At 37.4% G+C, this 14,792-nt stretch overlaps 1 protein-coding gene across 3 annotated transcripts in view; it reads right to left on the bottom strand.

Moving 5' to 3' along the window:
• Positions 1 to 14,792, bottom strand: part of spryd3 (SPRY domain containing 3) — an 80,446-nt gene that overhangs the window by 3,036 nt on the left and 62,618 nt on the right. For all 3 annotated transcript variants that reach the window (XM_079803636.1, XM_079803638.1, XM_079803637.1), the window contains exons 8-10: positions 12,052 to 12,109; positions 3,297 to 3,416; positions 3,037 to 3,170 (exon numbers count right to left, since the gene is read on the bottom strand). In XM_079803636.1, the coding sequence (XP_079659762.1) occupies positions 3,037 to 3,170; positions 3,297 to 3,416; positions 12,052 to 12,109 (312 nt within the window). The remainder of the gene's footprint in view (positions 1 to 3,036; positions 3,171 to 3,296; positions 3,417 to 12,051; positions 12,110 to 14,792) is intronic.

Below are 14,792 nucleotides of genomic sequence, written 5' to 3'. Positions count from 1 at the left end.
TGCTTGGTACGTTTTTCATCTTCGAACCAAACTTGGGTTTACTGTCTGGCTTGCGCGCTTCCCATAATGTTTCCGCATTAGGCAAGTAGGCGGCGAGTCGGTCTGTCTTTTGTGGCTGTTTAAACACATTCGACCACATAAGCAATGCGTTCAAATGTGTTTTCGATTACCTCTGGAAATGGTCAAAAGTGGCAAAGATCAAAATGCTATAGACCCCGTTTACACCTGTATTTAGCGTCGTCCACTTGTGATCCTATCGACCAAAACGCTTCTCAATACCAGGTGTTAACAGGGCCCTTAATGCATTAATCTTCTGCGACGTTAAAACACTTCACTTGATGAATATATGTTAAACTAACTCCATTTAGCTTTAAAAACATACTAGTTCATATTCATTTGTTTAGCTGTCCAAACTGAGGCTATGAGCTCTTCGGTAATAAGCAACAATTTGGGTTTGTGGCTCAAGTCATTAAATTAGGAGACAAGAAATGCAAAGTGGCATCCTGTCACTGTATATACACCGATCAGGCATAAAATTATGACAGGTGAAGTGAATAACACTGATTATCTCTTCATCACAGCACCTGTAAGTGGGTGGGATATATTAGGCAGCAAGTGAACATTTTGTCCTCAAAGTTGATGTGTTAGAAGCAGGAAAAATGGGCAAGCGTAAGGCTATGAGCGACTTTGGCAAGGGTCAAATTGTGATGGCTAGACGACTGGGTCAGGGCATCTCCAAAACTGCAGCTTTTGTGGGGTGTTCCCGGTCTGCAGTGGTCAATCTCTATCAAAAGTGGTCCAAGGAAGGAACAGCGGTGAACCAGCGACAGGGTTATGGGCGGCCAAGGCTCATTAATGCACGTGGGGAGTGAAGGCTGGCCCGTGTGGTCTGATCAAACAGACGAGCTACTGTAGCTCAAATTGCTGAAGAAGTTAATGCTGGTTCTGATAGAAAGGTGTCAGAATACACAGTGCATCACAGTTTGTTGCGTATGGGGCTGCATAGCAGCAGACCATTCAGGGTGCCCATGCTGACCCCTAACCACCGCCGAAAGCGCCAACAGTGAGCACGTGAGTATCAGAACTGGACCACGGAGCAATGGAAGAAGGTGGCCTGGTCTGATGAATCACGTTTTCTTTTACATCACGTGGATGGCCGGGTGCATGTGCGTCGCTTACCTGGGGAACACATGGCACAGGATGCACTATGGGAAGAAGGCAAGCCAGCGGAGGCAGTGTGATGCTTTGGTCAATGTTCTGCTGGGAAACCTTGGGTCCTGCCATCCATGTGGATGTTACTCTGACACGTACCATCTACCTAAGCATTGTTGCAGACCATGTACACCCTTTCATGGAAACGGTTTTCCCTGGTGGCTGTGGCTCTTTCAGCAGATAATGTGCCCTGACACAAAGCAAAAATGGTTCAGGACTGGTTTGAGGAGCACAACGAGTTTGAGGTGTTGACTTGGCCTCCAAATTCCCCAGACCTCAATCGAGCATCTGTGGGATGTGCTGAACAAACAAGTCCGATCCATGGAGGCTCCACCTCGGAACTTACAGGACTTAAAGGATCTGCTGCTAAAATCTTTGTGCCAGATACCACAGCACACCTTCAGGGGTCTAGTGGAGTCCATGCCTCGACGGGTCAGGGCTGTTTTGGCACCAAAAGGGGGACCAACACAATATTAGGAAGGTGGTCATAATGTTATGCCTGATACACACACACATATACATATATACATTACACACACATATATATATATATATATATATATATATATATTAGGGATGGGCAAATTAACGCGTTAACACAGGCGATTAATTTTTTCAGCTTAACGCAATTAAAATATTTAACGCAAATAACGCAGCGTCCGTTTTTATATCCATTTTTGCTTAGCGTTACATGATCATCATGCTCTTATTCATGTAAATGCTTCCAAGCGTGACAAGACACAAGCGAACGCGCTGTATGCCAATGTCCTGTGTGTGTGTGTGTGTGTGTGTGTGTGTGTGTGTGTGTGTGTGTGTGTGTGTGTGTGTGTGTGTGTGTGTGTCAGTGTCCTGTCTGTGTGGATGCGTCTCATGTCAGCTAATCAAGGGACACACACACACACACACACACACACACTCGACGCATAGATAGACTCGCGTCAGTTTCCTGCTCACATCGAGTTCTCTTTTGCTCTTGAACAAACAATAACACAGAGGATTTTGAGTATTCTCATATTAGGAGTCTTAAATTAGTTAAATAACGTCTTAAATGAACTTAAAGAGTTGTGAGGAAATGAGATGCGCGGGACAGCGCGTGAGAACCGCGGCTGTTCTTAAAGTGACAGGAGCACTGATGATGTCATTAATGTTCATCAAAGAACAACGGGAACAGAGAAAATTTTAGCTTTAATAATGATTCATCTATATTTAATTTATTATTTATGCAGTTAAGAAAGATAACTATTACATTTCTGTATATGTATAACAGGGAAGGCCATGGGTAAATATAACATTTATTATTTTGGGTTTATGTAAAGATTGTTTTAAGTTCACTTAAATTAAAAGTTGTTTTTTTAAAGCCTAATAAATGTTGAAATTGGGAGCTTTCAGTTATACTGTAATGTAACGTCATTAATGTTTCATAGACACTTTAGTATCAGTGATACTGGCCTTCATTCATAAAAAGATGACAATACAACACATATTTAAAATATGCTGTCTTTAAATTGATATACATTAATTTGGAGAGTAACTGAAATTATTACAATATCAAAATATAAAAAATGTAAAATATTAAAAACTTGCGATTAATCGCGATTAATTACTGAAAAGAGTGCGATTAATTAGTATTTTTTTTTAATCGATGCCCAGCACTAATATATATATATATATATATATATATATATATATATATATATATATATATATATATATATATATATATATATATATATATATATATATATATATATCATCACAGCCATCACAGGAATAAATGACATTTTAAAATATATTAAAATGTGTATATAAAATAAAAATACTCACCATAACCTTCCGGCCCTCATGTTCTTGTTCTGGGTCATCTCCCTCTTCCTCATCTTCAGCATTCAAATAGAGTAAGTTTTCGACACGCCCGTGCTTTGGTCGTACATCAGCAGCATCCCAGTCATCAATTTCATCTAACAGAAGAACCCGTTGAAAGTATCTTATAATAGAACTTGGACTACAGTCCTGACAAGCATGCTAAATGGATCAGAGTATGTATTGGTAGTATTATGAGCCAAATGGAAAATACATGTTCTCACCTTCATAGTCCAGCACATAGTCACGAGGAAACATGATTCCACAGCCCATGATATCCCCTTCGAAACAGCGAGGGCCAAACTGGTCACCTACTCCACTTCCGTGGAAGATCTTCCCATCATCTATGGAGCAGATAAGATGGACAGTTCAAATGCGGCTCCTTTCATTAGTGCATTAAATCAACTCTAAATATCCTGGGCATTAAAATACTATGAATATTTGGACCAAAAAAAACCCCCTCTAAAGTAAAGAAACTGGACTTTATGTTTATAGTACTGTATATTGTGCATATTTACACTACTGTTTAAGTTTGGGTTCACTAAGATGTAATTTTTTTATACTATAATATTCAGCAACACTGTATTAAATTGATTGAAAATGACAGTAAAGACATTTATAATGTTACACAAGATTTCTATTAGTCACATGAACACTGTTTTTCTGAGAAAAATATAAAGTAAGTCACCGTTTCCACAAAAATAATACATTAGCACAACTGTTTTCAACACTGATAATAATAAATGTTTCTTGAGCAACAAATCATCATATTAGAGTGATTTCTGAAGGATCATGTGACACTAAAGACTGAAATTCAGTTTTGCATCACAGGAATACATTCGATTTTAAATGATATCGAAATAGAAAGCAGTTATTTATATTCTAATCTTGGTGAGCACAAGAGACTTCTTTCAAGAACAAAAAAATCTTGGCGACCTCAAACTTTTGAACGGTAGTGGTCGCTGTTGGACAGTACTCAGAGTGCTTTACATGGAGTTTGGGCTCATATTTCATAATATTTGTTTCTGTATCTCATCTGATGATCTTTTTAAAGCCTCCTTTTTGGGTGACCCATCTATAGCCAATGATCGAGGTAAAAACTCATCACCTGAATGAATTTTAGGACATAAAGAAGCAATGCTAAAGTTAGTGCTTGGCTTCCGAGCACTGTAAAGACCTGACGTGAACCTGAATAAGCAAGCACTAACGCTGCATTCCTCACACATTTGCTCTTAATGATCCAGAGAAGTCTTATACTCTTCATCCAGAAACTGACAGGATGAAAGGAGATGTGCTTTCATGCCTCTGTACGTTTCTTTTTCCTAAGTCGAAGTTCTCCTTATATAAGAAGATAACAAAACAAAGAGACAACAACAATCAAGAGCAAGTGAAAGAAAAACATGGAAAGGTAGCCTGCAGACAAAAAACCTTATTGCAGTGTGTGGCTGGTAAATATTTGTCGAGTTGTCATGGGACCCGTTCCCAGCTCAGGATACTGTTTAAACAATCCCTATCTGAACACGCGGAGGGAGATGAAGACACTGTATCATTATGATTCCCATGTGGGCCTCCGTCCCAACACCACACTCTGCAAACACCACGACCACTGTGGGAGAGGAAGCCGACTAAAAATAGACGGGGGGGTGGGGGGGCTTGGGCACGCGCTCTCCCCAAGCCTGAGCTTTCAGGCCCGCTGGCACCCGAGCTGGCAGGAAACGCTACACCGGACTGCAGAGAGGGCTTTCCTCGAATGTTATAGCTGTTCTCTGGAAAAGACTGGGAACGTAGACTTGCTTCCGCAAACAAGAAGGCCGCTTTATGAGCCTGGAGGCTAAGAAAGGAAAAACGATTTGCTTGTTCATGTCGTCAACATTTTAAAGCAGCCTAAACAGGGAAAGGTCATGTACCCTACTGCATTACCAAATGTGAACTGAACAAACCTGAAAATAGTGATTTGGGGTAAAGCGCCTCGGCCAACTATTTTGACCCACTTGGCACGGTCAGCAGATGAAATAAAACAGGAATGGGGATCGTATACGGCATACAACCGGTGTTCCAAACTTTCAACTCTCATTTCTCCATCAAAATGAGATAGAAATAGCCCCTCTGTCCTTGGCTATGATGCGCGTGAGGACACCGACCCTCGGAGTGACATATCAGTGGCTGTAACTTGTCTCTACGTGATGACTAACTGGATTGTGAGTCATAGATGTGGGCCTCTTATAGATCAGGGCAGGACAATGAGTCATGCCCCCCTAATCTGACCCGCTTCTGTGGCAATGCCAGACCTCCATCAGCGGGTGCCGCAATGAGGCGCAGAAAAGATATGCCCCATAAATGCAGCTCCGCAAAAACTGACAAGAGAGGGTGACTACATCGCCCTGATGCAAGTGATGAAATGGCTGAATTCTTCACAGTCGAGAAGAACACAAGGCCTAGGTGAATTCACAAGCAAATAAACAAACTTCAATCACTTCTAGGAATGCACCGATATGAACATTTGGATCAATACAATAATAAGTCATGTTATGATCAATAACCAATAAATAAATAGAGGATACTAATGCTAAGAAAAATACACATAGATTTATAAATAAACACACACACACACACACACACACACACACACACACACACACACACACACACACACACACGTATGTGTGGGTGTATTATGTTTAGTTATTTTGATATAAAATATATTTGTATTTTGTATACTATCTGTCAATCTGTCTGTCTGTCTGTCTGTCTGTCTGTCTGTCTGTCTGTCTGTCTGTCTGTCTGTCTGTCTGTCTATCTATCTATCTATCTATCTATCTATCTATCTATCTATCTATCTGTCTGTCTGTCTGTCTATTTATATATCTGTCTGTCTGTCTATATATCTGTGTCTATTTATCTATATCTGTCTGTCTGTCTGTCTGTCTGTCTGTCTGTCTGTCTGTCTGTCTGTCTGTCTGTCTATCTATCTATCTGTCTGTCTGTCTGTCTGTCTGTCTGTCTGTCTGTCTGTCTGTCTGTCTGTCTGTCTGTCTGTCTATTTATATATCTGTCTGTCTGTCTATATATCTGTGTCTATTTATCTGTCTGTCTGTCTGTCTGTCTGTCTATTTATATATCTGTCTGTCTGTCTATATATCTGTGTCTATTTATCTGTCTGTCTGTCTGTCTATCTGTCTGTCTGTCTGTCTGTCTATTTATATATCTGTCTGTCTGTCTATATATCTGTGTCTGTCTGTCTGTCTGTCTGTCTGTCCGTCCGTCCGTCCATCCGTTTATATATCTGTCTGTCTGTCTGTCTGTCTATCTATCTGTCTATCTGTCTATCTATCTATCTATCTGTCTGTCTGTCTGTCTGTCTGTCTGTCTGTCTGTCTGTCTGACTATCTATCTATCTATCTATCTATCTATCTATCTATCTATCTGTCTGTCTGTCTGTCTGTCTGTCTGTCTGACTATCTATCTATCTATCTATCTATCTATCTATCTATCTATCTATCTATCTATCTATCTATCTATCTATCTATCTATCTATCTATCTATCTATCTATCTATCTATCTGTCTGTCTGTCTGTCTGTCTGTCTGTCTGTCTGTCTGTCTGTCTGTCTGTCTGTCTATTTATATATCTGTCTGTCTGTCTATATATCTATATATCTGTCTATCTATCTATCTATCTATCTATCTATCTATCTATCTATCTATCTATCTATCTATCTATCTATCTATCTATCTATCTATCTATCTATCTATCTATCTATCTATCTATCTATCTATCTATCTATCTATCTATCTATCTATCTATCTATCTATCTATCTATCTATCTATCTATCTGTCTGTCTGTCTGTCTATCTATCTATCTATATATCTGTCTGTCTGTCTATATATCTGTCTATCTATCTATCTGTCTGTCTGTCTATATATCTATCTGTCTGTCTGTCTGTCTATCTATCTATCTATCTATCTATCTATCTATCTGTCTGTCTATATATCTATCTGTCTGTCTGTCTATATATCTGTCTGTCTGTCTGTCTATCTATCTATCTATGTATCTGTCTATATATATATATATATATATATATATATATATATATATATATATATATATATATATATATATATATATATATATATATATATATATATATATATATATATATATATATATATATATATATGTCTGTCTATCTAGCTATAACAAACATATAAATATTTATATTTTAAGATATATGAATTATATATAAATTAATATAATAAATTAATAAAGAATTTAAAAAAATTAAATACCAAAAAGCACATTCCTATAAATGTACATGTATATATTTTAAAAAAGCGAAAATAAATATTTACAAATATATATACACATACTGTATATAAATATCCAAATTTAAAATGTATTTTAAATACGAATTGAGTGAATTTAGAGATCATGACATTACAATGTGCTATGAAACTGGATATTTATTTTGAGATTTGCTGAATATTAAATTTAACAATGGTTTTAAATTATTAGAGTTATTAAAGATTAACTGATTCTGAGTGTCACTGAGAATACATTATCTTGTAAAATGTGTGGTCAGTCCTGCCTCTCCCTATACACAGTACGTGTGATCGCACGTACAAAAGCGATTTCAATACCCTGCATATTGATTAGTGGCTCCCTGATGCCCGCAAATGACCCAACTACATAATTGCAAGAGAACGCAAAAGCATTGAAATATATTTTTTTCTCCCATCTTTTCATCACCACGCGCCTTTAGGGGCTCCGTAGAATATGCGTCATTTCTTTTCCGAACACAGTATGTAATCTAAATGTAAAAATATCAGAAATGGTAATGCACAATTAAATATCGGTTGCTATAAATAACTACATAAAAACTTCACTAAGTATATCCAATGGTAAGTTAATGTCAAATTTATGTTCACTTTGAGTTGTGAAGCCACATGAATTGTACAGTGATTTACACTGATCTGGGAGTAGTGTAGTGGAATCTATCAATTAGTATGTTTATATGGACAACAATACTCCTGATATTAACCTGATTAAGACAATACTCTGATTAAGTAATTACCTTAATCCGGCTAAAGTCATACTCAAAGTAAACACAAATCAAATTAAGACGTGGAGAGCATTATCGACATGTACACACCTTAATCTAACTATTAACGTCGTGTAGGAGTTTTCGTCACATTTTGCGACAGGACACAGACGCACACGCAGTGGTCAACCATTTGACGGAAAACAGGAGAGCATGGCTTGGCTTCAAGCAACTTTCTCCCACCAGTCCTTACATTGTACTGTCATCCAGTACCTCAAAGATCAAAGCCCGCTGCTGGAGAATGTGTTTCCGCTGTCGCCTATTTGCACATATAGCATGATAAATTAACTGCACTTGAAGCTTTCGTAAAATTTGATAATGAAAACACCCAAAACTGTATATGATATCATAACGAAGATGAACTGTATGTTGATACGTGAAATTCTGGAGGGAATGTCGGACGGCGTGGCATGGATACGTAATGACATGTGCCATTAATCGATCTACGTTCTATAACATGTATACCGGGAACATGAACTCATGCAAACACCTTATTTAGAATATTTTCTTATTAAGAATAAGGCCAATAATTAGATTACTGCTGTCCATGTAAACGTAGTCAGTGTCCAGTCTATCAAACAAGATTAATGAGTGGATTTTTATTGTCAATTATTTCTATTGTTGCAGCTAGAACCCAAATAACCCACTAAAAGCAGTAACGTTGCCACATTACTCAACATCCACATTGTATATATATATATATATATATATATATACATACACACTTACCTAAAGAATTATTAGGAACACATGTTCAATTTCTCATTAATGCAATTATCTAATCAACCAATCACATGGCAAATCATTTGTGAAGCCACAACACACACAACCTTGAGGCGGATGGGCTACAACAGCAGAAGACCCCAACGGGTATCACTCATCTCCACTACAAATAGGAAAAAGAGGCTACAATTACACAAGCTCACCAAAATTGGACAGTTGAAGACTGGAAAAATGTTGCCTGGTATGATGAGTCTCGATTTCTGTTGAGACGTTCAGATGGTAGAGTCAGAATTTGGCGTAAACAGAATGAGAACATGGATCCATAATGCCTTGTTACCACTGTGCAGGCTGGTGGTGGTGTAATGGTGTGGGGGATGTTTTCTTGGCACACTTTAGGCCCCTTAGTGCCAATTGGGCATCGTTTAAATGCCACGGCCTACCTGAGCATTGTTTCTGACCATGTCCATCCCTTTATGACCACCATGTACCCATCCTCTGATGGCTACTTCCAGCAGAATAATGCACCATGTCACAAAGCTCGAATCATTTCAAATTGGTTTCTTGAACATGACAATGAGTTCACTGTACTAAAATGGCCCCCACAGTCACCAGATCTCAACCCAATAGAGCATCTTTGGGATGTGGTGGAACGGGAGCTTCGTGCCCTGGATGTGCATCCCACAAATCTCCATCAACTGCAAGATGCTATCCTATCAATATGGGCCAACATTTCGAAAGAATGCTTTCAGCACCTTGTTGAATCAATGCCACGTAGAATTAAGGCAGTTCTGAAGGCGAAAGGGGGGCAAACAAAGTATATACTAATACTTTGTTTGCCCCCCTTTCGGTGTTCCTAATAATCCTTTAGGTGAGTGTATGTATATATGTATGTATATATATATAAATATATATAAAATCAGGACGGTCACTGTTTATCTGGCTTACAGGGCACAGGCAAACTCCCTCACCCTTAAACAATAGACTCTGAGTCACCAAAGAAGCACAGTTTCATTCAGGATGATACTCAATGACTAATCTGTTATGTGGAGTGGCATGAAGGCATGAAGGGGTTGAGTATAAAGATTGCCATCTTTACATTGAGCAGCAATCTTATCCGATATCAACTTCCTTTGGGTTGCTTTGAAAGATGGGAAATGTGGAGTGAGATAGGGCTATTTATTCTCCTGCCATTTTCAAGAGGATCTGCTTCTAATCAACACACTGATCTCATCTCTACAATCCTCTTATCATCCAGGACCTCCACATGTGTAGGCTTGAAGAGAGAAGAGGAGCCAAATAATAAAGATTTTTTTTAAAAGTCAACACCTGCAGGAATTCTGGGTAAACCATGCATAACCTGTGATAGGAATACAACCAGAGATGACAAAACGGAGAACACAAAACAAACTTTATGTAAACAGGATCTGGATGTGTGGACTCGTGTGTGTGTGTATAAAAAAAACTTTATGGGGGAAAAGAGTGAGTACTTCTACATTACATGAAAGTTTAATTTCAGATTTCGGACTAAAACAGATATACTGCATGTCCTTAGTCTGAATGAAATCATGGCAGTGCAATTTTTTTGCGATGTTGGTCTAACTGACCTTCAGAATGGGATTGTAGCCTGGCTTCGTCCAGCATGTATACATGTTTATCGGGCTACAATTGGCCTGGTCTTATGCTGCGTTCAAGACATGAGAGATTGTATTTACAAGTTAAACGCACATGAACGCCACAAATTTGTAAAAAGGAACTTTCTTTAAAGCTGCTGTCCGTAAGTTTTTTTTGTTTTCAACATTTACAAAAATTATATTGTACAACATGAATCCCTTTTACAAACCGTGTTTTTGTCTTACCCTGAATCATTATGGTACACTTATATTAAGTGTTTATATTGGGACTATTTCAGGCCGGTCTGGTAGGAACCGCTGTGGAGGAGCACAGTCCCTGCGTGACTCGCCATAGACATAAACAGAGAGAAGTAGCTCCGGCTGTAATGTTCTTCCGCAAGACGCATGCAGTTCTGTTTATTAACCGCAAGAGCGCAAAACGTTACGGACTGCAACTTTAAATTGGTTCTTCGCTGGCAAAATGGGCTTTCAATAAAACTTGGCTGCCTGTGCAGTAGAATGGCGGGAATTATTTTTGGAAATTGGTTCTACCTGACAGAGAAACAGAAAAAAGAGGTTGCTGTCTTTCTTTTTGCCAAACAGGTAGAAAAACTTCAACAACCATAATGCACTGAGCATGTTGCCGTCCAAGACCACTCCCACCAGACTGCTATGGATACGCTTCCCAGAGGCAAATATCGCCTTGTTTTAGTAGGAAATACTTAATAGCAAACTTTGTCATGATGGTGTCAACCTGTATACATTTAGCCAGTGAAGGATCCAGAACGTTATAGGCAGTGGCAAAGAATCGTAGACATGAAGAGAACACAGATATGGAATATCTGAAAAACCATTGTGTTTGTAGTCAACACTTCAAACTGGATGACTATGGGCATTGTTTTAGGCCAAATGAAGGGGGGGAAAAGGGAAAGAAACTGCCCTTTCCACATCTTCCCTAATAGATGCAGCCTCTATATTGATAGTAAATTTGTTGAAATGAATTAAGCTAGCTAAGTTGCATGTAAAAATGCAATAGTACAGTACAATTATGATTAAATTTATAGCACCTTCATAAATTGAAAAAAACAAAACAAAACAAACAAACAAAGTAAAAACACTGCTTTATTCATCATCTCATAGAAGTAGAGTTAAAAATCTAGCTAATATAACTCATCTGTCAAGGTCTTGAACACACCAATAGTGAATATGTGACAAAGAAGGTGATGCGCTATGTGCATTCAATCCTTCAAACTATTAATATTATGTATATATAGACAGATGAACACTATATATATATATATATATATATATATATATATACACACACACACACACACACACACACACACACACACACACACACACACACACACACACACACACACACACACACACACACACACACACACACACACACACACACACACACACACATATACACACACTAGCGCAAAAAAAAAAAACTACTGTAGCTCAAAAATAACTGCATGTAAACTTGCTGACTGTTGTAATGACACAATTGAACTTAAAAGACGATCATCAACTCACCTGCGTGATATGCAACAGAACCCCGACTCCAGCCCGGATGCCTGTTTTTTGGGTAATCCTAACAAAAGAGAGGAAGAATATATCACATATTCTGATAATTAGACAACAGTCTGGTTTTATAGATACCAATGACGGATTTACTGCAAACACAAACTTGCTACGCTTTCACTCTCAACAATCTCACTCAACACTTTCATATTAATGTGGTGGAGAGGATTGCGTTCTATAGCCCGAAAACAATTACAGCATCACAGCTCATTGTTTTAGGTTTAAGAGTTGCTGTCATATGGCAGCAAAGGTTATGTTTTTTTATATACAGATGCCAACACAAACAGACAATATTTAGATAAGATCTGAGATGGAATTAACATGGAAAAATATTTTTGTATTTCCCTGTTGTCATTTGAAGAGACTTTTAAAGCTTATTTACATCAAAAATTGTAGCAACAATTCCCTTGAAGCCTGTATATGCATTCTTAATGCATTCATAATACACCATATAATCTTCAAAAGGTTCAAATTGTTAGTCACCAAGAAATTAAAATTGACAATGTTTTTTTTTATGTAATACTGCAGTATTTATTATAAATTATTTATCTGTGCCCATCGTAATCCTTAATTCAAATAACTGTCACAGCAATAGCAACTCACAACCATCAAGTCTCAATTCCTGATTGACAAAATCAAATTTTTTCTTTTTCGAGAAGGCGTTTCACTCGGACATGTGTTACAACATGGAAGAAAACACTATTGCAACTTTCATTTCATGTCGACTTGTATCATGAACAACATTTGAAAGAATGAATCCACCTATGCTAATGTTAATTCATGTTATCGTAAAACATTCAAATTAACTTATACAACTTAAAAGGTTAATTTTGAATTAACATTAACGAAGATGAATAAATATTGTATTTATGTAGCATCTGTTTTTTTCCCGTCATCCTTTGGTTAGCGTTGCATTATATGATCACGCTCTTATTCATGCGAATGCTTTTAAACCATTCAAGCGGGGCAAGACGCAAAAGAGAACGCAGTGACGTGCTGGTGCGCATCTGTGAATCTCCTGTCTGTGTGACACACACACTCATGCGCACAGAGAAAGGCGCTTCAGACAGCACTTGAACGGACAAAAACACAAAATTATGCCAATTCTGTTTTGTCGAGTATCCTCGTAAGCAGTCTTAAATGAGTTAAATGAAGTACTAAATGAACGTAAAGAGTTGTGTGCAAATGGGATGTGTGTGAGATCCGTGTCATGTGCGGCAGGTGTTAAAGTGACAGCAGCATTATAAACCTGAAAAGAAAAAGAGAAATTCACTCACTGCTCTTGTAGCTTTGATAAGAATTAATTCATATTTAATTTATGATTTATGCAGTGAAAGCTGTGAAGTGTTTGATAACTTAATTACATTTCTGTATATTTCCTACCTGTTAGACCCATCTGAAAATCTTAAAGCACTGTTTACAAGGTTACATGGGCCAAAAACAACAAAAACAGTAACTTTGTGAGCGATTTGACAAAGCAAATAAAAATCTGACCTGGTCTGAATGGGGCCAATAGAAAAATCCTTAGCGTTGAGCCCTGATATATTAAAGGGCAGGTAAATGTGACATTTATTATAATGGGTTTATGTGAAGATTGTTTCAAGTTCACTTAAATTAAAAGTTAAGCCTAATAAATGTTAAAATTGATAGCTTTCGATTATACTGTAATGCTGAATGCCTATAATTAATGGCTAAAAATGTGAGAAAAAAAAACAGAATTGGTATTGGTATCGGTGATACTCGTCTTCTTTCATAAAAATGTCATTAAACAATTTTTTTTTTTAAAATTAGGCTACTGTCTTTATGTTGTTTCTACATCAATTTGGAGATCAAATGTGAAATGATTACAATATAATAATATATTAAAAACTTTAATGTTAGGTTTTATTAATCGCAATTAATTACAGAAAAAAATGTGCGATTGATTAGTAAAAAAAATTTTTAATCGATTGACAGCACTAACAATAAGATATTATGTAATTCATATTATGTAACAATATATAATTAATTAATTACTTCTATTAGTTCAAATGTCAGTAAGATTTTTTTATGATTTAGTGCCCAAAAAATATTTCTCATTATTATCAAAGTTGGGCTGCTTAATATTTTTGTGGAAACCATGACTGATTTTTTTTCCCAACATTAGAACATTCAAGAGAACAATTTATTTAAAATTATTTTATAACATTATAAATGTCTTTACTGTCCCCATGTGCTGGCATTTCTGTAATCTGGTCTAGGGGATTACATTGGGATCTGTTATGGTTAAGGCCGATAGAGGGTTGTGTTATGGTTCAAATCAAGATATTTTAATCTGTTTATCTAATAAGAAAGAGGAGGAAACATAGACCGGGAGACTTAAAACTGATTTATTCACGATCTAAGTTCGGACCTAAAACGGACAGATGATTTAAGCAAGAGCCACAACATCCCGTTCTAAGAAAGTAAGGTGACACGTTTAACATCCCTTGGTCCGCTTTCCACTCAACTAGTGTTGTGAAGCGCTACATCGGCTCCAGCGCAGTGAAGTTGTGCAACAGAGCGCGCGGGGATGATGATGATACCTTAGGCGAATCTGACAAACAGCTCTAAACATGTAGAGACAATGGAGTGGCGCTCTCTGGAACAACACACGAGAAAGTAAACTGTTTGCAAACATTACTTAATTTCGATTGATTTTACATCTGTGCCCT

The sequence above is a fragment of the Gobio gobio genome (assembly GCF_949357685.1).
Source record: "Gobio gobio genome assembly, chromosome: 21".
In the NCBI taxonomy this organism is placed as follows: Eukaryota; Metazoa; Chordata; class Actinopteri; order Cypriniformes; family Gobionidae; genus Gobio; species Gobio gobio.
The sequence above is the reverse complement of the archived record's forward strand: the minus strand, read 5'-3'. Positions and strand labels throughout refer to the sequence as shown.